At 43.2% G+C, this 22042-nt stretch overlaps 1 protein-coding gene across 3 annotated transcripts in view; it reads left to right on the top strand.

The window, feature by feature from the left end:
- Positions 1–22042, top strand: part of slc4a8 (solute carrier family 4 member 8) — a 187815-nt gene that overhangs the window by 138449 nt on the left and 27324 nt on the right. For all 3 annotated transcript variants that reach the window (XM_034166718.1, XM_034166719.1, XM_034166717.1), the window contains exons 11-18: positions 600–700; positions 11245–11419; positions 12279–12412; positions 12498–12743; positions 14020–14125; positions 17174–17335; positions 17435–17548; positions 17632–17793. In XM_034166718.1, the coding sequence (XP_034022609.1) occupies positions 600–700; positions 11245–11419; positions 12279–12412; positions 12498–12743; positions 14020–14125; positions 17174–17335; positions 17435–17548; positions 17632–17793 (1200 nt within the window). The remainder of the gene's footprint in view (positions 1–599; positions 701–11244; positions 11420–12278; positions 12413–12497; positions 12744–14019; positions 14126–17173; positions 17336–17434; positions 17549–17631; positions 17794–22042) is intronic.

The following is a 22042-nucleotide window of genomic DNA, read 5'->3' as shown; positions in this document are numbered from 1 at the left end:
GGATAGGGAGGTGTAGGGTGACATGTTTGGTCTACTGCCACTGTGACCCGAAGTGGCGAAATATTGATGAATGAAAACATGAACGGATGAATAAAGAAAACATCTAAGACACAATGGGGAGGTGATGGTCTAGTGATTAAGCATTGGACTTGAGACCAGAGGATCCTTGGTTCAAATCCCAGCCTGATTGTAAAATCACTAAGGGCCCTTGGGCAAGGTCCTTAATCCCCTAGTTGCTCCAGGTGTGTAGTGAGCGCCTTGCATGGCAGCAGCCTGACATTGGGGTGAATGTGAAGCATTATTGTGAAGCGCTTTGACTATCTGATGCAGATGGAAAGTGCAATAAAAATGAAGTCCATTTACCATTTATTTTACACAAGCTATACTATTTCTGTGTACGCGCATAAACACAGCAAATCATGGTTAATTACCTTTGAAGGGGGCACCAGATTAAAAATCTTGTCTATTTTGTCTATTAGCCCAATACTGATCCTAAATATTGGATGGGCCCACCCCTAATACAGACACGATACAGAATACTGTTTATCACTGTGTATTTTCTCAGATTTTTTTTTTTTTTGATTGGCATGTGTTTGTAGGTGAAGCGGAAGATGCCTGGAGTTCCTAATGGCAAAGCTTGCCAGGTAGAGGAGGAACAACATGGTGAATGTCACGGGCCGGAACTACAGAGAACAGGGAGGTAATTTGTCCTTTGAAACCCCCCCACCCCACACACACACACACACACACACACACACACACACACACACACACTCGCTCTCATATATATATATATATATATATATATATATATATATATATATATATATATATATATATATATATATATATATATATATATATCAAATCAAATCAATTTATTTATATAGTGCCAAATCACAACAAACAGTTGCCCCAAGGCACTTTATATTGTAAGGCAAAGCCATACAATAATTACGGAAAAACCCCAACGGTCAAAACGACCCCCTGTGAGCAAGCACTTGGCGACAGTGGGAATATATAAAATATTTCAAAGATTCTGCACAGAAAACTAGTGAGAGATGTGTCTGAAGACAACTGCCAAGACACTAGTGAATGACAAGTCTGGAATTGTAGTCTCAATCACTAGAGCCCTGGACAAGAATGGACTGTGAGGGCGCAGACCAAGAAAAACTCCACTTCTTCAGAAAAGATAACTTCAAGCCTGACTGAAGTATGCTGAGGACAACCTGGAGAAAGATTATGCATAATGAAGTGTGTTCTGTTGGCAGATAAGAAGAAAATTGAGCTCTTTGGCCATAGAGATGCTGTTTGTTTTGGAGAAAGAAGTGACAAACGTACAACCTAAAGAACACCAACCCCACAGTGAAACACAGCTGTGGGAGTATTATGCTGTGGGGATGCTTCAGTGCATCCTTGTAATGTAGTTCTTTTTTAGCATGCAATTTTGGTGCTGTATGAAATGTGTTATTGCACGTTCCGACCACCACGCATGCTCACACTATCGGGAGCGGTGTTTAGCTAAACATGGAGTTTATTTTGCTAACAGATGACGATTTGAAGGAGCCAATTGATGCTGCTAATTCTTCTAACACAAAAAACAAATCCACCGTCTGGATGCATGAAGGGGATGAAGTTAAGATGAAAAGCTGGACAAATTTCTGACATGATTTTTCACTGGAGTGAGGAAAGCAGACAACAGTCTGTACACAAAGTCAGTGGAGGGCACCATGTACTACTGAGAACAATTTTGGATTCCTATTTAAAGTTCATGTTGGACTGTTAAGCACCAGTCACGAACACCAAAATGTAAGTCCCTTTTCTGTTGTTTATAAATTAATAAAATATCAAATGACAAGGATCTATTTTTGCAGTCATATAAAACAAATAATGAATGTTTTTCCATTAATTTAATGGAATGATTATTTCATGATCGCCTCGTTGAATGGTACATTCCATCTTTCACCTTATGAAATATTCACACCACTGAACTCATCCATCCATCCATTTTCTTCCGCTTTAGCCGGAGTTGGGTCGTGGGGGCAGCAGCTCAAGCAAAGCCGCCCAGACCTCCCGATCCACACACACCTCCCCCAGCTCCTCCGTGGGGAACCCCAAGGCGTTCCCAAGCCAGCCGAGAGACGTAGTCCCTCCAGCCTGTCCTGGGTCTTCCCCGGGGCCTCCTCCAGTGGGACGTGCCTGGAACATCTCTCCAGCGATGCGTCCAGGGGGCATCCGGAAAAGATGCCCGAGCCACCTCAACTGACTCCTTTCGACGTGGAGGAGCAGCGGCTCGACTCCGAGCTCCTCACCCTATCTCTAAGGGAGCGCCCAGCCACCCTGCGAAGGAAACTCATCTCGGCCGCTTGTACTCGCGATCTCGTTCTTTCGGTCATGAGCCAAATCTCATGACCATAAGTGAGGATCGGAACATAGATCGTTCGGTAAATCCAGAGCTTTGCCCCCCTACTCAGCTCTCTCTTCACCACGACGGTCTGATACAGCGACCGCATCACTGCAGATGTTGCACCGATCCGTCTATCGATCTCACGCTCCATCTGTCCCTCACTCGTGAACAAGACCCCGAGATACTTAAACTCCTCCACTTGAGGCAAGGACACTCCACCGACCTGAAGAGGGCAAAGCACCTTTTTCCGGTCGAGAACCATGGCCTCGGATTTGGAGGTGCTGATTTTCATCCCGGACGCTTCACACTCGGCTGCAAACCGCCCTAGTGCACGCTGAAGCTCCTGATTTGACGAAGCCAACAGAACCACATCGTCCGCAAACAGCAGAGACAAGATTCTGTGGTTCCCAAACCAGACCCCCTCTACACCCTGGCTGCGCCTAGAAATTCTGTCCATAAAAATTATGAACAGAACCGGTGACAAAGGGCAGCCCTGGCAGAGGCCAATGTGCACTGGAAACAGGTTTGACTTACTACCGGCAATGCGAACCAAGCTCCTGCTGCGGTCGTACAGGGATCGGATAGCCCTTAGCAAAGGACCCCGGACCCCGTACTCCCGGAGCACTCCCCACAGGGTGCCCCGAGGGACATGGTCGAACGCCTTCTCCAGATCCACAAAACACATGTGGACTGGTTGGGCAAACTGCCATGAACCCTCGAGCACCCGATGGAGCGTGTAGAGCTGGTCCAGTGTGCCGCGACCAGGACGAAAACCACACTGCTCCTCCTGAATCCAAGGTTCGACCATCAGTCGAATTCTCCTCTCCAGTACTCTGGAATAGACCTTACCGGGGAGGCTGAGGAGTGTGATCCCCCTATAGTTGGAACACACCCTCCGCTCCCCCTTCTTAAACAGAGGGACCACCACCCCGGTCTGCCAATCCAGAGGCGCTGTCCCCGATCGCCACGCGATGTTGCAGAGGCGTGTCAGCCAAGACAGCCCCACAACATCCAGAGATTTAAGGTACTCAGGACGGATTTCATCTACTACAGGAGCCTTGCCACCGAGGAGCTTTCTAACCACCTTGGTGACTTCGGCCTGGGTAATGGATGAGTCCGCCTCTGAGTCCCCAGTCTCTGCTTCCTCTTCGGAAGACGTGACGATGGGATTGAGGAGATCCTCGAAGTACTCCTTCCGCCGCCCGACAACATCCCCAGTCAGGGTCAACAGCTCCCCACCCGCACCGTAAACAGTGCTGGTGGAGAGCTGCTTCCGCCTCCTGAGGCGTCGGACGGTTTGCCAGAATCTCTTCGAGGCCGACCGCCACTGAACTCATAAACATTTATTATTTGTATAATGTATCACTCTGTTCCTTCTCCTATTCTGTCTTTCTGGCACATGCACATGGGCAACAATGTTTTTGAAGTGCATCATATACGAGTATCCGACCTTATTATTTTTTTCAAAAACGATATGGATTTGATTCATATGTTTTTACGTCATCCAAGCTTGAACCTTCGTGCGCATGCGTGAGTTTTTCCACGCCTGTCGGTTGTGTCATTCGCCTGTGAGCACGCCTTGTGGGAGGACTGGTCCACCCCTCTCGTCATCGTTTCATTGCGAGGAAATGGTGGAATGATTTGGGCTTTTTTTCCATCAGAATTTTTTCAGAAACTGTTAGAGACAAGCAGCTGGAAACCATTCAAAAAATTTATCTGGCTTTCGGTGAAAATTTTACGGGCTTCACAGAGAATAAGGACTGTTACTACAGCTTTAAGGATGCCCCACAATGGCGCACGGTGCGCCGCGCTCCAAGCCGCCATCGAGAGGCAGAAAACACCACATCATTTCTAAACGGATAGCTGTGTGGAGCCGGGACCGTCGTGAGCAATTTCTCTGCTTATCACAAGAGCTGGACATCAGCCATTTTCCGGCAGATTTCACTTTTAACAAGAGATTTTGTCATGGAAAGCCGCACAGAGGCTTCGCACGTCAGGACCGATTCGCTGATCGAGCGAGACAAAGGAACACCTCCGTTTCGGAGTGCCAGGGGACAAGTTGGGACATGCCCAGCTCTCCACAATTTCTCTTATACTCACTGGGCTGGTAAGCATTGAAAGCCGAGATAGGCACGTGATAACCAGAGAAACTGCTCACGACTGTCCCGGCTCCACACAGCCATCCGTTTAGAAATGACGTGGTGTTTTCTGCCTCTCGATGGCGGCTTGGAGCGCGGCGCGCCATGCGCCATTGTGGGGCGTCCTTAAAGCTGTAGTAACAGTCCTTATTCTCTGTGAAGCCCGTAAAATTTTCACCGAAAGCCAGATAAATTTTTCGAATGGTTTCCAGCTGCTTGTCTCTAACAGTTTCTGAAAAAATTCTGATGGAAAAAAAGCCCAAATCATTCCGCCATTTCCTCGCAATGAAACAACGACGAGAGGGGTGGACCACTCCTCCCACAAGGCGTGCTCACAGGCAAATGATGCAACTGACAGGCGTGGAAAAACTCACGCATGCGCACGAAGGTTTAAGCTTGGCTGACGTAAAAACATATGAATCAAATCCATATGGTTTTTGAAAAAAATAATAAGGTCGGATACTTTTCTAATAGACCTCGTATATGTGATATTTTATATTCTGACCCCTCAGGCTCTGTCAGGTATAGGGCTGCCACAAATGACTATTTTGATAGTCGACTAGTCAGCGATTATTTTTGTGATTAGTCGACTAGTCAGATCATACTTAATTTGCAAACACATAATCTTTATCTATCCATGAAGCCAGAGGACACACACCAATTAGCTAAACTGCAGGATTGTCTTACAGACATAAAGACATGGATGACCTCTAATTTCCTGCTTTTAAACTCAGATAAAACTGAAGTTATTGTACTTGGCCCCACAAATCTTAGAAACATGGTGTCTAACCAGATCCTTACTCTGGATGGCATTACCCTGACCTCTAGTAATACTGTGAGAAATCTTGGAGTCATTTTTGATCAGGATATGTCATTCAAAGCTCATATTAAACAAATATGTAGGACTGCTTTTTTGCATTTACGCAATATCTCTAAAATTAGAAAGGTCTTGTCTCAGAGTGATGCTGAAAAACTAATTCATGCATTTATTTCCTCTAGGCTGGACTATTGTAATTCATTATTATCAGGTTGTCCTAAAAGTTCCCTGAAAAGCCTTCAGTTAATTCAAAATGCTGCAGCTAGAGTACTAACGGGGACTAGAAGGAGAGAGCATATCTCACCCATATTGGCCTCTCTTCATTGGCTTCCTGTTAATTCTAGAATAGAATTTAAAATTCTTCTTCTTACTTATAAGGTTTTGAATAATCAGGTCCCATCTTATCTTAGGGACCTCGTAGTACCATATCACCCCAATAGAGCACTTTGCTCTCAGACTGCAGGCTTACTTGTAGTTCCTAGGGTTTGTAAGAGTAGAATGGGAGGCAGAGCCTTCAGCTTTCAGGCTCCTCTCCTGTGGAACCAGCTCCCAATTCAGATCAGGGAGACAGACACCCTCTCTACTTTTAAGATTAGGCTTAAAACTTTCCTTTTTGCTAAAGCTTATAGTTAGGGCTGGATCAGGTGACCCTGAACCATCCCTTAGTTATGCTGCTATAGACTTAGACTGCTGGGGGGTTCCCATGATGCACTGAGTGTTTCTTTCTCTTTTTGCTCTGTATGCACCACTCTGCATTTAATCATTAGTGACTGATCTCTGCTCCCCTCCACAGCATGTCTTTTTCCTGGTTCTCTCCCTCAGCCCCAACCAGTCCCAGCAGAAGACTGCCCCTCCCTGAGCCTGGTTCTGCTGGAGGTTTCTTCCTGTTAAAAGGGAGTTTTTCCTTCCCACTGTCGCCAAGTGCTTGCTCACAGGGGGTCGTTTTGACCGTTGGGGTTTTTACGTAATTATTGTATGGCCTTGCCTTACAATATAAGGCGCCTTGGGGCAACTGTTTGTTGTGATTTGGCGCTATATAAATAAAATTGATTGATTGATTGATAATGTGTTTGCAAATATGAATGACCAGACGTGTATAGCCGCTACAAGCTCCAAAAAACTATTACCAAAATCTGCTCTCGGCCTGAGTGGAAAGAACCATTTACATGCATCAGTGCCTTGTACTGGCTGTCACTGTTGGTTCTTTTCACTGGAACTGAAGGCAGATTTTTAAAATAGTTTTAGTTTTTTGAGACTTGTAGCGGCTGGTTAAGTTTGTTTTTATTTACGGGTTTAAGGATGGTTTTCCTTAGTTAACCTGCATGTCAGCTGTTTTTTTAAGGGATTATTCAATATTAATTCTCTTTTTAAAAGTTCCTAATAGAGATTGACAGTTTTATGACATTTCAGAGAGTCTACAGTCTTAATACTGATTATACCACTCAACAAAAATATAAACGCAACACTTTTGGTTTTGCTCCCATTTTGCATGAGATGAGCTCAAAGATCTAAAACTTTTTCCACATACACAATATCACCATTTCCCTCAAATATTGTTCACAAACCAGTCTAAATCTGTGATAGTGAGCACTTCTCCTTTGCTGAGATAATCCATCCCACCTCACAGGTGTGCCATATCAAGATGCTGATTAGACACTATGATTAGTGCACAGGTGTGCCTTAGACTGCCCACAATAAAAGGCCACTCTGAAAGGTGCAGTTTTGTTTCATGAGGGGGGGATACCAGTCAGTATCTGGTGTGACCACCATTTGCCTCATGCAGTGCAACACATCTCCTTTGCATCATCCGTGAAGAGAACACCTCTCCAACGTGCCAAACACCAGCGAATGTGAGCATTTGCCCACTCAAGTCGGTTACGACGATGAACTGGAGTCAGGTCGAGACCCCGATGAGGATGACGAGCATGCAGATGAGCTTCCCTGAGACGGTTTCTGACAGTTTGTGCAGAAATTCTTTGGTTATCCAAACCGATTGTTTCAGCAGCTGTCCGAGTGGCTGGTCTCAGATGATCTTGGAGGTGAACATGCTGGATGTGGAGGTCCTGGGCTGGTGTGGTTACACGTGGTCTGCGTTTGTGAGGCTGGTTGGATGTACTGCCAAATTCTCTGAAACGCCTTTGGAGACGGCTTATGGTAGAGAAATGAACATTCAATACACGAGCAACAGCTCTGGTTGACATTCCTGCTGTCAGCATGCCAATTGCACGCTCCCTCAAATCTTGCGACATCTGTGGCATTGTGCTGTGTGATAAAACTGCAGCTTTCAGAGTGGCCTTTTATTGTGGGCAGTCTAAGGCACACCTGTGCACTAATCATGGTGTCTAATCAGCATCTTGGTATGGCACACCTGTGAGGTGGGATGGATTATCTCAGCAAAGGAGAAGTGCTCACTATCACAGATTTAGACTGGTTTGTGCACAATATTTAAGGGAAATGGTGATATTGTGTATGTGGAAAAAGTTTTAGATCTTTGAGTTCATCTCATACAAAATGGGAGCAAAACCAAAAGTGTTGCGTTTATATTTTTGTTGAGTATATATTGTTCAAATTCAGCCAGAAGTCCATCTAAATTGGGGATTAAAACAGCTGCTGCATGCACGCATGCACACACACGCCACATGCACAGACTCTTTGAAAGAAAAAAAAAAATGCTTTCATTGAAAACACAAAGAAAAATATGAAGAAAAAAAAAACATTCCACTCACCCCAGTCTAAAGATTTCCAAATACGTCCACAACAAAAAGAAGCCTTCACGCACACATCACGTGCGCGCACATGATTGCAAATGCAATCATCAGGCATGGAACGGTCCACTGGTCCATTCGTGGCACATTAGATGGTCCATTATCTCCTGAAAATAGTGTTTTCTGAGTTTTTCCAATACGAAACGTACTTCTGCATGTCCAGGCATGTCCGCAGCAGGACTCAGCAGCTGTGACACAAACAGCAGCGCCACGACACTTTAAGTTCCAAAATCCGACCATCCTTGAAAAAGTTGAGTTTTTAGGTGAAGTGTGTCGTCTCCTCTGCAAATCCAAGCCACGGCTTTCAAAGAAAATCTCAGAAGCTTCGTTATCGGACAGAACTGGTTCTTTTTGCTCTGCCCGTTTCTGTGTGGGATGAATCTGTTATGCTCTGATCTTCGTCACACGCCGAGAAATGCAGAGAATTGTTGAGTGAGATGTTTGTTGGAAATGCACCTGTTTCCTCGCTTCGGGAGAGGAATAAAAAGTAGAGAGATTTACGATCATTAGTACCTTGATGCTGTGCTGCTAACTGGGATGTTAAAACACATGCGACATATCCTTTAAATAAAATAAATGACTCGTCGACTACTAAATTAGTTGTCGACGGTTTCAATAGTCAACGTAGTCGTGACAGCCCTAGTCAGGTAAGGGTTAGAGGTTAGAGTTAGGTTTATGGATTAGGGTTAGGAGGTTTGGGGCTAGGGTTTAGGGTTAAGGGGTTAAGGTTACGGTTAGTGGGTTAGATTTAGAGGTTTAGGGCTAGGGTTTAGGGTTAAGGGGTTAGAGTTAGGGTTAGGGTTGGGTTACTGGAAACTGCAATCTGAGCTTTGACACCGGAACCCAGCGACAGAGTCAGGCCCATGGGTTTGGGATTAGTGGTTGGGGCTAGGCTTAAGGTGTTTGGGGTTCAGGCTAGGCTTAGCAGTTAGGGTTGGGGTTAGGGCTAGGGCTACAGTTAGGGTTAGGGTTGTGGTTAGGGGAAATTGCACTTGGAATGTCTGGCATCGGACCCATCAGGGTTGGAGTTAAAGTTAGGTTTACAGTTAGGATTAGGTTTAGTGTTAGGCACTTAGGGTTGGGTTAGGAGGTTAGGGGTTGGGGGTTAGGGCTAGTGGGGTGAGTGTTAGGGCATTATGGTTAGGAGGTTAGGGCTAGGTTTAAGATTAGGAGCTAGGGTTATGGCTTAGGGGAAAATGGATGGTTCCATTTTCAGAAAAGAAGCTTGTGCAAAGGGTTAGGGCTAGGGGTCAGGGTTAGGGTTAGAGTTAAGTTTAAGGTTAGGGGTTAAGGTTAAGGTGTGGGTTGGAGTTAGATGTTAGGGCTGTATTCAGGGGTGATCACCCCGCCTTAGCCACACCAGACAGGGTTGTGCACAGGCCATCCTCCATATCAGAACCACATTATGAATCATTGAGGCCTGCAGGGTGGATGGTATTTGATTTCCTCATCCAGTTCCTTTCCCTTTGTTTCCTCTGTTTGGGAGTCCAGACTGTGTTGGTCTGTAGGCCTGTGATCCTTATGTTTTCCACTGAATGTTGCTAAAAATGCTGTACAATATGTGTTTGGGTTTTATGTTATTTCTGATGTTGTATTTGTGTTGTGTGAGTCGCAGTCTAATTGTATTTCCAGTTTCCACCACATACTGTGCCCCACATTCTCCACACTGGATCATGTAGACACAGTTTTTGATGTTGAGATCCCGGATAGGTCTGATTTTGAAGACCTGCTTGTTGCTCTTGCTTTTCACCCAAGTCAAGGTGTGAGATTGCTGGTCCTGAGTTCTGTGACTTGTGGGTTGTAACGTGGCCAGTCTGCTTTTTACCAGTAGGTCTTGAAGATTACGATTTCTCCTGTATGCCGAAATAACCTATGTTTGTGTAGGTAAACTGTGCCATTGAGAAAGTTTTTGAAATTCGCCTTAATATGCCTATTCAACTGGATGCTGGCCCATGAGAATGTGCTGAAAAATGCATTGATTTTACGTTTATCATTCCTTCTGTTGCCTGGTTGTAGGAATGTTTTGAGGGATTGTCTCAAAAAGGAGCATCAGTACCCCCTGGATTTTAAAGCCTGGAACAATATCCTTGTGGCACCCCAGAAATCTGCTGATGTAGAGCAGATTTTATGGAACCTTAGTAACTGTTAGGGTTAGGGCTAAGGTTAAGGGTTGGGGTTAGGGTTTAGGACTAGGTTTAGGGATAGGGTTGGGGTTTGGGGAAATTGCACTTGGAGGTCTGGTACCAGAACACAGTGACAGAGTCCGACCCACAGGTTTGGGATTAGTGATTTGGGGCTAGGGTTAAGGCATTTGGGGTTCAGGTTTGGGTTAGGAGAAATTGCAACTTTTGCTTCTGGTACTGGAACCCAGTGACAGAGTCTGACCCACGAGTTTGGGATTGGTGGTTGGGGCTAGCGTTAGGGTGTTTGAGGTTCAGTTTAGTGTTAGGCGTTAGGGTTGGGGTTAGCGTCAGGGCTAGAGTTAGGGTTAGGGTTATGGTTAGGGGAAATTGCAGTTGGAACTTCTGGCATCTGAGCCATCAGGGATGGAGTTAAGGTTAAGGTTAGGGTTAGGGGTCTAGGGTTATGTGTTGAGGTTAGGGTTAGCTTTGGGGTTAATGTTATGCATTGAGGTTAGGTTGGGGGTTAGGGTTCATTTAGGGTTAATCTTAGGGTTAGTAAGTCCAGGATTAGCAAGACCAGTCTGGTCTTGCTGTCTCAAACTGGGGCAGATGAACTTTATCATAATTTCTGACTTGAATTAAAAATGCCATTATGTCTATTAGAGAAAGACCAGAATGGAAGATATTTATTTCCTTATTTTATTATTTTTTAAAAACATGCATCCAATAGATTGTTTTGATGTTGTATTATAAACCATAATAAAAGTTTTAAAATTGGAACAAGCAGTTATACACTGATGAACACATGGTTATAAATGCTATATTCTATTTTAAACACCCCTTAAATGCTACACACTATAGCATTAAGTATTGATTTGACCCCATTATACAGTACCATACTGTCACATGCGTTTCCATTCACATATGTACACAAACACATACTATAGAGATCACTTTTTCTCTACCTTATTCTATCCATATGTGCTGTGATCAGGCTGTTTGGTGGTCTGATACTGGACATCAAAAGAAAGGGTCCATTCTATGTGAGTGATTTTAAAGATGGCCTGAGTCTGCAGTGTGTGGCCTCCTTCCTCTTCCTTTACTGTGCCTGTATGTCTCCGGTCATCACATTTGGAGGACTGCTTGGAGAGGCGACCGAAGGACGGATTGTAAGTCAACAAGCACCGTGGCACATACATTCCACAAACTGCTCTTAAATACTGCACTCCACTGCCTTTAGTAGGATTTTGAAGAGTCAAGTAAAATAGTGTTTTAACACATAAAATACATTCATTCTGTGTTGCTCAGTAGTATAATCATCCTATACATGTACGAGTATTTTTGATTACGTACATACTACTAATAAAAAACAAATACTGTAGCCTGTATGTAAACTGGACAAATCCTCCATGACATCAACCATAGTTTTTCTGAAGAGCAGGTTTGAAGTTCAAACGGGGAAAATCTATATGTAGCTTTCTTGGCAGTACTTGACTCCACCTAATTCCCAGCTAACTCATCAACTGGTAGAGATATAGATGGTGGGCAAGACTGGCATGACCTTAACATCCCCACTTATCTCAAAGCTACCAATTAAATGACAATTGTTTGGTTTACCAACAATGTAAATTAATTAATTAAATTAAATTAAGTTTGAGATGTCTGTGTTGGCTTCATTTTTTTTTTTTTACAAATCCATTATTTTGTTTCATATTTTTGTCTGATTTACATTATGTAAATGTAGTCAGTATTATTTTCAGTCTGAATTGTAACAGCATAATCATAAATATTTTTCCATGAAAGAGATTGATTCTTTTTTTGAGGTTAGAAAAATAACAAAGCCCAAGAGTGTTTAAATGAAACATTATAGCATCAGTGTAAAGTGGAATTCATCAATGTATTTGTTTATTTTATTTTTGGCACTCACTTTTAACCAGCTGCTGTATTGTTCAAAACATTTCTGGACAGTAAAGAAAAGTGTATACTGAAAAAGATGCACGACTCTCTCTTCTTCATCATATGCTCTAGAGTGCCATTGAGTCCCTGCTTGGTGCTTCTATGACCGGAGTGGCCTACTCACTATTTGCTGGTCAGCCTCTCACAATTCTGGGCAGCACAGGGCCTGTGCTTGTTTTTGAGAAGATTCTCTTCAAATTTTGCAAGTATGTAGTACAACCCCCCCCCCCCCTTTTTTTTTAAATCACCTTTAACATTTCTTCACAACACAGATAATCTTCTCTTTTTCAGAGACTATGATCTTTCTTACCTGTCGCTGAGGACATCCATTGGCCTGTGGACAGCTTTGCTGTGTTTGGTGTTGGTCGCCACAGACGCGAGTTCTCTGGTGTGCTACATCACACGGTTTACAGAGGAGGCCTTTGCCGCCCTCATCTGCCTCATCTTCATATACGAGGCCTTGGAGAAACTGTTCCACTTGGGAGAAATTTACCCCTTTAATGCACACATCGATCTGGACAAACTCACACTGGCATAGTGAGTAACATAATATTCACCTGGAAGGTTTTTTGTGAATGTTTGAGTGGTCCTAGTAGATGTTTTTGGTACTAAGACAGCTGCCATTCTTTTTTCTTCACTAAGTGGTGTTCACTGTTTTTCCTGGTAGATGTACCAGCTTTTAAAACAGCATCCCTTTAATTAGTTCTGAGTAAAAGCATGACAATGCACAACTTCTCAGGTAGCCGTCATGCTGTGACTTGATTATAAACTGAAGAACTAAAGGGTAAACTCCCTATACCATGTATCGCAAGTATGCCACCATATGGAGCCATCCACCATCACCCAATGGGGCTGGAAGTACTCCCGAACAATGTCAACCAGTGCAAATCTGTCAGTCGCCAACAAAGTACTACATAAAATTATAATTGCTAAATCATGAAAATAAATAAATTAGTAGTACTTAATTTCATAGAAAAAAATACATCTGCTGACTATTAATTGACAATTTACAAATAGAATATCCTTGAAGAGCTTGAGCTGGTGCTATGTGCAGTACAAGCTGAACAGTAATTCAATAAGTTAATGCTTGAAAGTCTGTCCATGCATACCAAGTCTTATTAATCTGTACATCAACTAAGAAAGTATTCAGTATCATTTATATCCAGCTCTATGACAAAACCTTGGAAATAAACAAGAAAACATTTCTTACCGTTGCATTCCAATCAATCACTAGTATTTAGCATGAGTAGCAGTTTGTCGTCTTCTTCTTCTTCTTCTTATTTTTTTAACAAAAAGTTCAAATACTCACTTGTGGGAATTTTTTTTCATCAGCTTTGCTTTGGTTAAAACAGTTGTAACACTCACAATTATAAGCCGTTTCCACGGCAGCACAGAGGCTTCCATAGGGATGGGAATTGATGGGCATTTACAGTGGCTTGCAAAAGTATTCAGCCTCTTGGTATTTCACGCATTTTAACGTGTTTATGGCATTCCAAATACAAGTAAATTAGACTTCTCAGTATAAACAATTCTAAAATTATCTTCCTTTAACCCAAAGTCAAAGCAAATCTCTACAATTTGATAGAAATTAATTAAAAATATAAAAGCCAAGATGATGGGTTCCATAAGTAATGGGCCCCTTTGGTATAATACCAGTAAATCAATTTAATTGCCACTTTTGTTCAGACAAGTCAGGGGATGGATACATGAACATTTCCACCTCACTGAAAATGAATCAGTGCAAGTTTGCGTATTCGGTGATAGCAGCACTGACTCTCTCTCTCTCTCTCTCTCTCTCTCTCTCTCTCTCCAGCTGTAGGTGTGCAGAGCCTGGTGATCCCAATAATAAAACCTTACAACTATGGCTTGACAATAACATTACAGCATCTGCTGTACCTTGGACCAACCTTACTGTCAAGGTAGTGAAACCAAGTGGACACACAACTCTGTGCACTTAATGTTTGTGTAGCTCTCACATTTTACCTTCACATTTGCTCAAGTGTGTATAATTTCGCTAACATAGGACTAAACTCCTCACCTTCCCGGTAGCAGCTTCACACTCTTTGAAGGACCTTTATTGACTGTGACAAGGACATTCACTTAGTTGACTCTTGTGTGCAACTCAGCACACTGAAATCAACCTTTCCTTGTGTTTCTTGTATTAACTGAACTGAATCACTTTGTAGAATCTTCAGAATAATTCCATTTTCCATAACTGGCATTTAATATAAGCAAGGTAAGTTATGGGTGGGTAGTACACATAGTCATAGTCATCACCGATGTGATAATGTGGCATGATGGGTTGGGCAATGCCAGCAACATCGTGATAATACAAAACATGCTGGTCCAATGTTTTATTTTTAATATGCCAATGAAAAATAACAGATAATGAAAAATGTTTATTGATTTTGGAATCAATCAATATTTTGGCACAGCTCTGATCAGCAGTCTAAGCCACAGACAGCGGTGGTCTGAGGCAGCACTACTCCCCACCCCCACCCCCGTTCTGGTGAATCAAAACACCTTTTAAAGTGCTTTTCTTAAAGGCATAACTCATTATAAAGTAATTTAATGTGTGCACATAAGTGGTGTGCAGGTGCACTTTTGTGCTAAAAATAAATGCTGCACAGCATTTATTTTTGGTATGGCAGTGCACCTGCAAACCATGCATGACGGAGTGATTAAACTGAACTTTTTACGGCATGAACCTTTTAAACTTAAAACTATAAAAGTCTTAGAATCATAAGTTTTTAGCATTTTAACTTTGAAGGAGCAGATTTGAAAATGAAAGCAGTCCGTGTTTTACTTTTACTAAAAATAAAATTGTTAATTTGTAATGCCATGAAATGATATGTCACTGTCCAAAAAGTGAAACACACCTTGATATTCATTTTAGGTCATATTGCCCACCCCTAAAGTGTGGTCACATTCCCTGTGGTGGACATTAACCATTAGCATTAAGTATCATTAGTGTGGCCACATACGCAAATGGTAAGTGATGATGTTTGTCCTTCACGAACGAAGATGACCATGACTTCCCAGTATCACCGGGTGGTGTGGGTGTGGAGATGCCAAAATCAATCTTTGCTCTGAATTTTCTGCTGTAGTGTGGGCATGGAATGTCTGGCTGGGAAGAGGAGCTTGAGCAGTCCTTCCAGCATTGTCACTTTTGCTGCAGTTGTTGGATGCATTGCGCTTCGAACTCTGCTACACCTGTTCTGGATAAGGTGCACCAGGCAGGGCGGTCTTGCATACCTTCTTCCCAGGAGGTAGGGAGATGTTACAGTGCTTCAAGGAAGCCTTGAGGGTATTCCTGAAGTGCTTCTTCTGACCACTATGAGATTGCTTCCCTTCTGTGAGCTCCCCATAGAAGAGACGCTTTGGGAGGCAGCTGTCATCCATGCAGAGTACATGCCCGGCCCATTGTAGCTGGGAGCACATGAGTGTGGAATGAATGCTCTCCATCAGGGCTTGCTTGAGTATCTCTGTGTATGGAACTTTGTCCTGCCATTTGATGCGTAGCAGTGTTCTCAGGCATCTCATGTGGAAGGCGTTCAGCTGTCTGGCATGGCGACTATAGACTGTCCACCTTTCGGTGGTGAACAGTAGGGATGGAAGCACCACGACATGATGCACCTTCAACTTGGCCTGCAGACTCAGTCCGCGTTGCACCCAAACCTAGACTCTGAGTCTGCTGAAGGCTACACTGGCTCTCCAATCCTGAAGGCCACCTCCTCATCGATGCTGGCAGAGTGTGATAGGGTGCTTCCCAGGTAGACACACTTGTCTGCCACAACAAGTCTCTGTCCATTGACTGTGTATTGGCATTCAATGCACAGTTGTCAGCAAAGAGAAAGTGATGGGCGGTGTCTTCCTGTACTTTGGTTTTGACTTGCAACCTCTGCAGGTTGAGTCCCAGTGTATCCAAACCTGTCACTTGGCCACTCATCCATTGCTGCAGGACTCTGTGATGGTGATGAGGGGTGAAGTCATGACTTGCAAAGAAATTCTTGCAAAGTGAGGGGCAGTTGTGCATGGTCATCAGTCTCACTCTCTTGTCCTTGCCCATCTGGACCTGGTGCAAGACGGAGTCAAGACCGCCGGAGGTGGACCAGGATGGAGTGGATGGCCAACAGTGTCTACAGTGTCAACAGTGTACCTTTATCATGCTCTACGATGCTTTGCTGGGACTGCTTTCATGCCTGTTGAACCTGTCTAGAGGTTTCCACCACGCAGTTGGCCAGAACCAGGCTCTCTTGTTTTGTTATTGGAGTGAGCTTCTCCTAGGAGACTTGCTTAAGACTCCCAAAGTCTCTCCCCATGGATGGGTTTGGCCGCAAGACAGTGGAGGTTTGAAATCACAGTTTTTCTTCTCCTAGATGGGCTACCAGCCAAGATTGACGGGTCCTATCTGCCTGAAGAAGCTGGTTATTATAAAGGCCTTGCATCTCTTCTCCTGTCAGTAGAAACAGGTCCGCCATGTGAAGGCCAGGAGCTGGACATGGTTGTCAGAGGCTGTTGGAGGTGCATGCCATGTGGGGCACTTTGAAGGAAGTGGGAGCTTATCCTCACTACCCTTTGGCTGCTCCCTTGTTTTTCACTCGGGGTCGTCACAGCAGATCCGTGGTGGATCTGCATGTTGAGCTTGCACGTTTTATGCCAGATGCCCTTCCTGACGCAACTCCACATTACATAGAGAAAAGTGGCAGGTGTTGAGTTGGAACCGGGAACCTTCTGCATCAAAACCAAGGGCACCAACCACTTGGCCACCACCCCTACTGAGCTTATCCTCACTACCACCCCAGCTGTAACAACCATTCGGACCCAATGGTAAGAGCAGTTAGCCAAAATGTCAAAATAAAAAAATATTTTGGTAGACACAGAAGTATGCAGAATAGGATGAAATCCAGTAATTTTTCTATAGACAACAAAGCCAACTTTGTGCTAATCTGTATGACTGATTACAGGAGTGCATCAGCCTACAAGGGCACTTTGTTGGGACAGCATGTAGCCACCATGGCCCCTATACCCCAGATGTCCTCTTCTGGTCCACTATCTTGTTCTTCTCCACATTCTTCATGTCTACCTTCCTCAAACAATTTAAGACAAGTCGCTATTTCCCCACCAAGGTAATCAACTCTTGCGAAGGTAGAATACTCAGGCTTTATCGCATGTTGGCAAATTTGATATGTCACGTAATTTGAATCTCTGTTATCTCCTATGTCAAGGTTCGGTCTATGATCAGTGACTTTGCAGTTTTCCTGACGATTGTCTTCATGGTTGTGCTTGACTATGCTGTTGGTGTACCTTCTCAGAAGTTGCAAGTACCCAGCAAATTCAAGGTATAAAGGAAATAACCCATTGTGGATTTTGATATGAAACTCAACAGGGTTACCTTTGGTCTCACTTTTCTATGCCCCTGCAGCCTACCAGAGATGATCGAGGTTGGGTGATCAATCCAATAGGGCGCAACCCATGGTGGACAGTCCTGGCAGCGTCTATTCCTGCTCTTCTCTGCACCATCCTCATCTTCATGGACCAACAGATAACTGCTGTCATAATCAACCGCAAAGAGCACAAATTAGTGGTAAGAGCAAATGTGAAAATTCAAAAGGTGCATCTTATTGATTTATCAATACCATATCAACTTTTATTTCCGCACACAGACAGTGCTGCAGTAGTTATACTTTGCATACAGTATATAGGAGGTCAAGTTCAATTAGCAGACAGTCTTGAGGTTGCACAGAGGTATAAGTGTTTTTGGTTTTGTGTTGCCCAATGTGTCCTGGGATAGGTGACAACCCCATAACACTCTGAACAAGATAAATGGGTACAGAGCATAGATGACAACACTGCACATTATTTCAAAAATAGTCCAATTGCAAAGGTATTGCAGTTGTGGCATGGGATTCCTGAAGAAAAAAAGAGGTTTAAGTATAAGACATAGAGGTTTAAGGGGTCTCCCTAAGTAACCATACAGACTTTCCAGCGGTGTTCAAAGAAATCGAGACATCATCTTAGATTACTGGTTAGCATACAAGTCTCAGAATTATAAATGCTGCAGGACTGAAAGCAATATAAAGACTTGGACATTCTACTACAAGATATCAGCATTACCTCTACATCTGTCCGTAGACTTCATGACCCCATCTCTCGGCCTCAAAGGCTGAGCTCCCAGAAACATGAATATCACTGCCAAGAAAAGTAAATCGCTCAAGTTTGACATTTTTGTCATTAAGAAATCCTCTTCTGATGGCCAGGTCCAGGAAAACATTGAAAGCCTAGATTTTAATCTTGACTGTCCATAAATTCAGGGTCATTAAACATTTCCTTACTGACAAAGGTGACCATGTGGTTGGACGATGACCTTACCCACCATTCATCCCATGCAAGCACTGAACAAAGTAGGAGCCAGAATAGATCCCTGATGGACCCCATAATTCACAGGGAAGACTCACAGTACCTGTGTAAAGACTAGCCATAATATCCAGCAACATAATAGCCTTTCTGCAAATTCTCAGTATGTCAAACAAAGCAGCTCAAGTAACCAAGTCAAATAGTTGGCAAACAATAAAGTACAGTTCATCTGGAAAGGATTCACAAGGCTTCACTTTTTCCACATTTTGTGTTACAGCCTTATTCCCAAATGCAGTAAATACATTTTTCTCTCAAAATTCTACTCACAACACCCCATAATAACAACATAATTTTTATTTTCCCGTACTTTTCTGCTCTGGGTGTGAAATGTTTAGTTATTCCTCGGCCTCTTTTAGCAGTAACGGTACTTGTAATAAGTGCAGCTTATTCGTAGCTTTGGAGGCCAGGCTGGGCGAATTGGAGGCTCGGCTCCGCACCGTGGAAAATTCTACAGCTAGCCAGGCCCCTGTAGTCGGTGCGGACCAAGGTAGCTTAGCCGCCGTTAGTTCCCCCCTGGCAGACCCCGTGCAGTCGGGAAGGCAGGCTGACTGGGTGACTGTGAGGAGGAAGCGTAGCCCTAAACAGAAGCCCCGTGTACACCGTCAACCCGTTCACATCTCTAACCGTTTTTCCCCACTCGACGATACACTCGCCGAGGATCAAACTCTGGTTATTGGCGACTCTGTTTTGAGAAATGTGAAGTTAGCGACACCAGCAACCATTGTCAATTGTCTTCCGGGGGTCAGAGCAGGCGACATCGAAGGACATTTGAAATTGCTGGCTAAGGCTAAGCGTAAATTTGGTAAGATTGTAATTCACGTCGGCAGTAATGACACTCGGTTACGCCAATCGGAGGTCACTAAAATTAACATTGAATCGGTGTGTAACTTTGCAAAAACAATGTCGGACTCTGTTGTTTTCTCTGGGCCCCTCCCCAATCAGACCGGGAGTGACATGTTTAGCCGCATGTTCTCCTTGAATTGCTGGCTGTCTGAGTGGTGTCCAAAAAATGAGGTGGGCTTCATTGATAATTGGCAAAGCTTCTGGGGAAAACCTGGTCTTGTTAGGAGAGACGGCATCCATCCCACTTTAGAGGGAGCAGCTCTCATTTCTAGAAATCTGGCCAATTTTTTGGGATCCTCCAAACTGTGACTGTCTAGCGTTGGGACCAGGAGGCAGAGCTGTGGTCTTATACACCTCTCTGCAGCTTCTCTCCCCCTGCCATCCCCTTATTACCCCATCCCCGTAGAGACGGTGCCTGCTCCCAGACCACCAATAACTAGCAAAAATCTATTTAAGCATAAAAATTCAAAAGAAAAAATAATATAGCACCTTCAATTGCACCACAGACTAAAACAGTTAAATGTGGTCTATTAAACATTAGGTCTCTTTCTTCTAAGTCCCTGTTGGTAAATGATATAATAATTGATCAACGTATTGATTTATTCTGCCTACCAGAAACTTGGTTACAGCAGGATGAATATGTTAGTTTAAATGAGTCAACACCCCCGAGTCACACTAACTGTCAGAATGCTCGTAGCACGGGCCGGGGTGGAGGATTAGCAGCAATCTTCCATTCCAGCTTATTAATTAATCAAAAACCTAGACAGAGCTTTAATTCATTTGAAAGCTTGTCTCTTAGTCTTGTCCATCCAAATTGGAAGTCCCAAAAACCAGTTTTATTTGTTATTATCTATCGTCCACCTGGTCGTTACTGTGAGTTTCTCTGTGAATTTTCAGACCTTTTGTCTGACTTAGTGCTTAGCTCAGATAAGATAATTATAGTGGGCGATTTTAACATCCACACAGATGCTGAGAATGACAGCCTCAACACTGCATTTAATCTATTATTAGACTCTATCGGCTTTGCTCAAAAAGTAAATGAGTCCACCCACCACTTTAATCATATTTTAGATCTTGTTCTGACTTATGGTATGGAAATAGAAGACTTAACAGTATTCCCTGAAAACTCCCTTTTGTCTGATCATTTTTTAATAACATTTACATTTACCCTGATGGACTACCCTGCAGTGGGGAATAAGTTTCATTACACTAGAAGTCTTTCAGAAAGCGCTGTAACTAGGTTTAAGGATATGATTCCTTCTTTATGTTCTCTAATGTCATATACCAACACAGAGCAGAGTAGCCACCTAAACTCTGTAAGGGAGTTAGAGTATCTTGTCAATAGTTTTACATCCTCATTGAAGACAACTTTGGATGCTGTAGCTCCTCTGAAAAAGAGAGCTTTAAATCAGAAGTGTCTGACTCCGTGGTATAACTCACAAACTCGTAGCTTAAAGCAGATAACCCGTAAGTTGGAGAGGAAATGGCGTCTCACTAATTTAGAAGATCTTCACTTAGCCTGGAAAAAGAGTTTGTTGCTCTATAAGAAAGCCCTTCGTGAAGCTAGGACATCTTTCTACTCATCACTAATTGAAGAAAATAAGAACAACCCCAGGTTTCTTTTCAGCACTGTAGCCAGGCTGACAAAGAGTCAGAGCTCTATTGAGCTGAGTATTCCATTAACTTTAACTAGTAATGACTTCATGACTTTCTTTGCTAACAAAATTTTGACTATTAGAGAAAAAATTACTCATAACCATCCCAAAGATGTATCGTTATCTTTGGCTGCTTTCAGTGATGCCGGTATTTGGTTAGACTCTTTCTCTCCGATTGTTCTGTCTGAGTTATTTTCATTAGTTACTTCATCCAAACCATCAACATGCTTATTAGACCCCATTCCTGCCAGGCTGCTCAAGGAAGTCCTACCATTATTTAATGCTTCAATCTTAAATATGATCAATCTATCTTTGTTAGTTGGTTATGTACCACAGGCCTTTAAGGTGGCAGTAATTAAACCATTACTTAAAAAGCCATCACTTGACCCAGCTATCTTAGCTAATTATAGGCCAATCTCCAACCTTCCTTTTCTCTCAAAGATTCTTGAGAGGGTAGTTGTAAAACAGCTAACTGATCACCTGCAGAGGAATGGTCTATTTGAAGAGTTTCAGTCAGGTTTTAGAATTCATCATAGTACAGAAACAGCATTAGTGAAGGTTACAAATGATCTTCTTATGGCTTCGGACAGTGGACTTATCTCTGTGCTTGTTCTGTTGGACCTCAGTGCTGCTTTTGATACTGTTGACCATAAAATTTTATTACAGAGATTAGAGCATGTCATAGGTATTAAAGGCATTGCGCTGCGGTGGTTTGAATCATATTTGTCTAATAGATTACAGTTTGTTCATGTAAATGGGGAATCTTCTTCACAGACTAAAGTTAATTATGGAGTTCCACAAGGTTCTGTGCTAGGACCAATTTTATTCACTTTATACATGCTTCCCTTGGGCAGTATTATTAGACGGTATTGCTTAAATTTTCATTGTTACGCAGATGATACCCAGCTTTATCTATCCATG

Source organism: Thalassophryne amazonica, chromosome 3, assembly GCF_902500255.1.
Source record: "Thalassophryne amazonica chromosome 3, fThaAma1.1, whole genome shotgun sequence".
Taxonomy (NCBI): Eukaryota; Metazoa; Chordata; class Actinopteri; order Batrachoidiformes; family Batrachoididae; genus Thalassophryne; species Thalassophryne amazonica.
The sequence above is the reverse complement of the archived record's forward strand: the minus strand, read 5'-3'. Positions and strand labels throughout refer to the sequence as shown.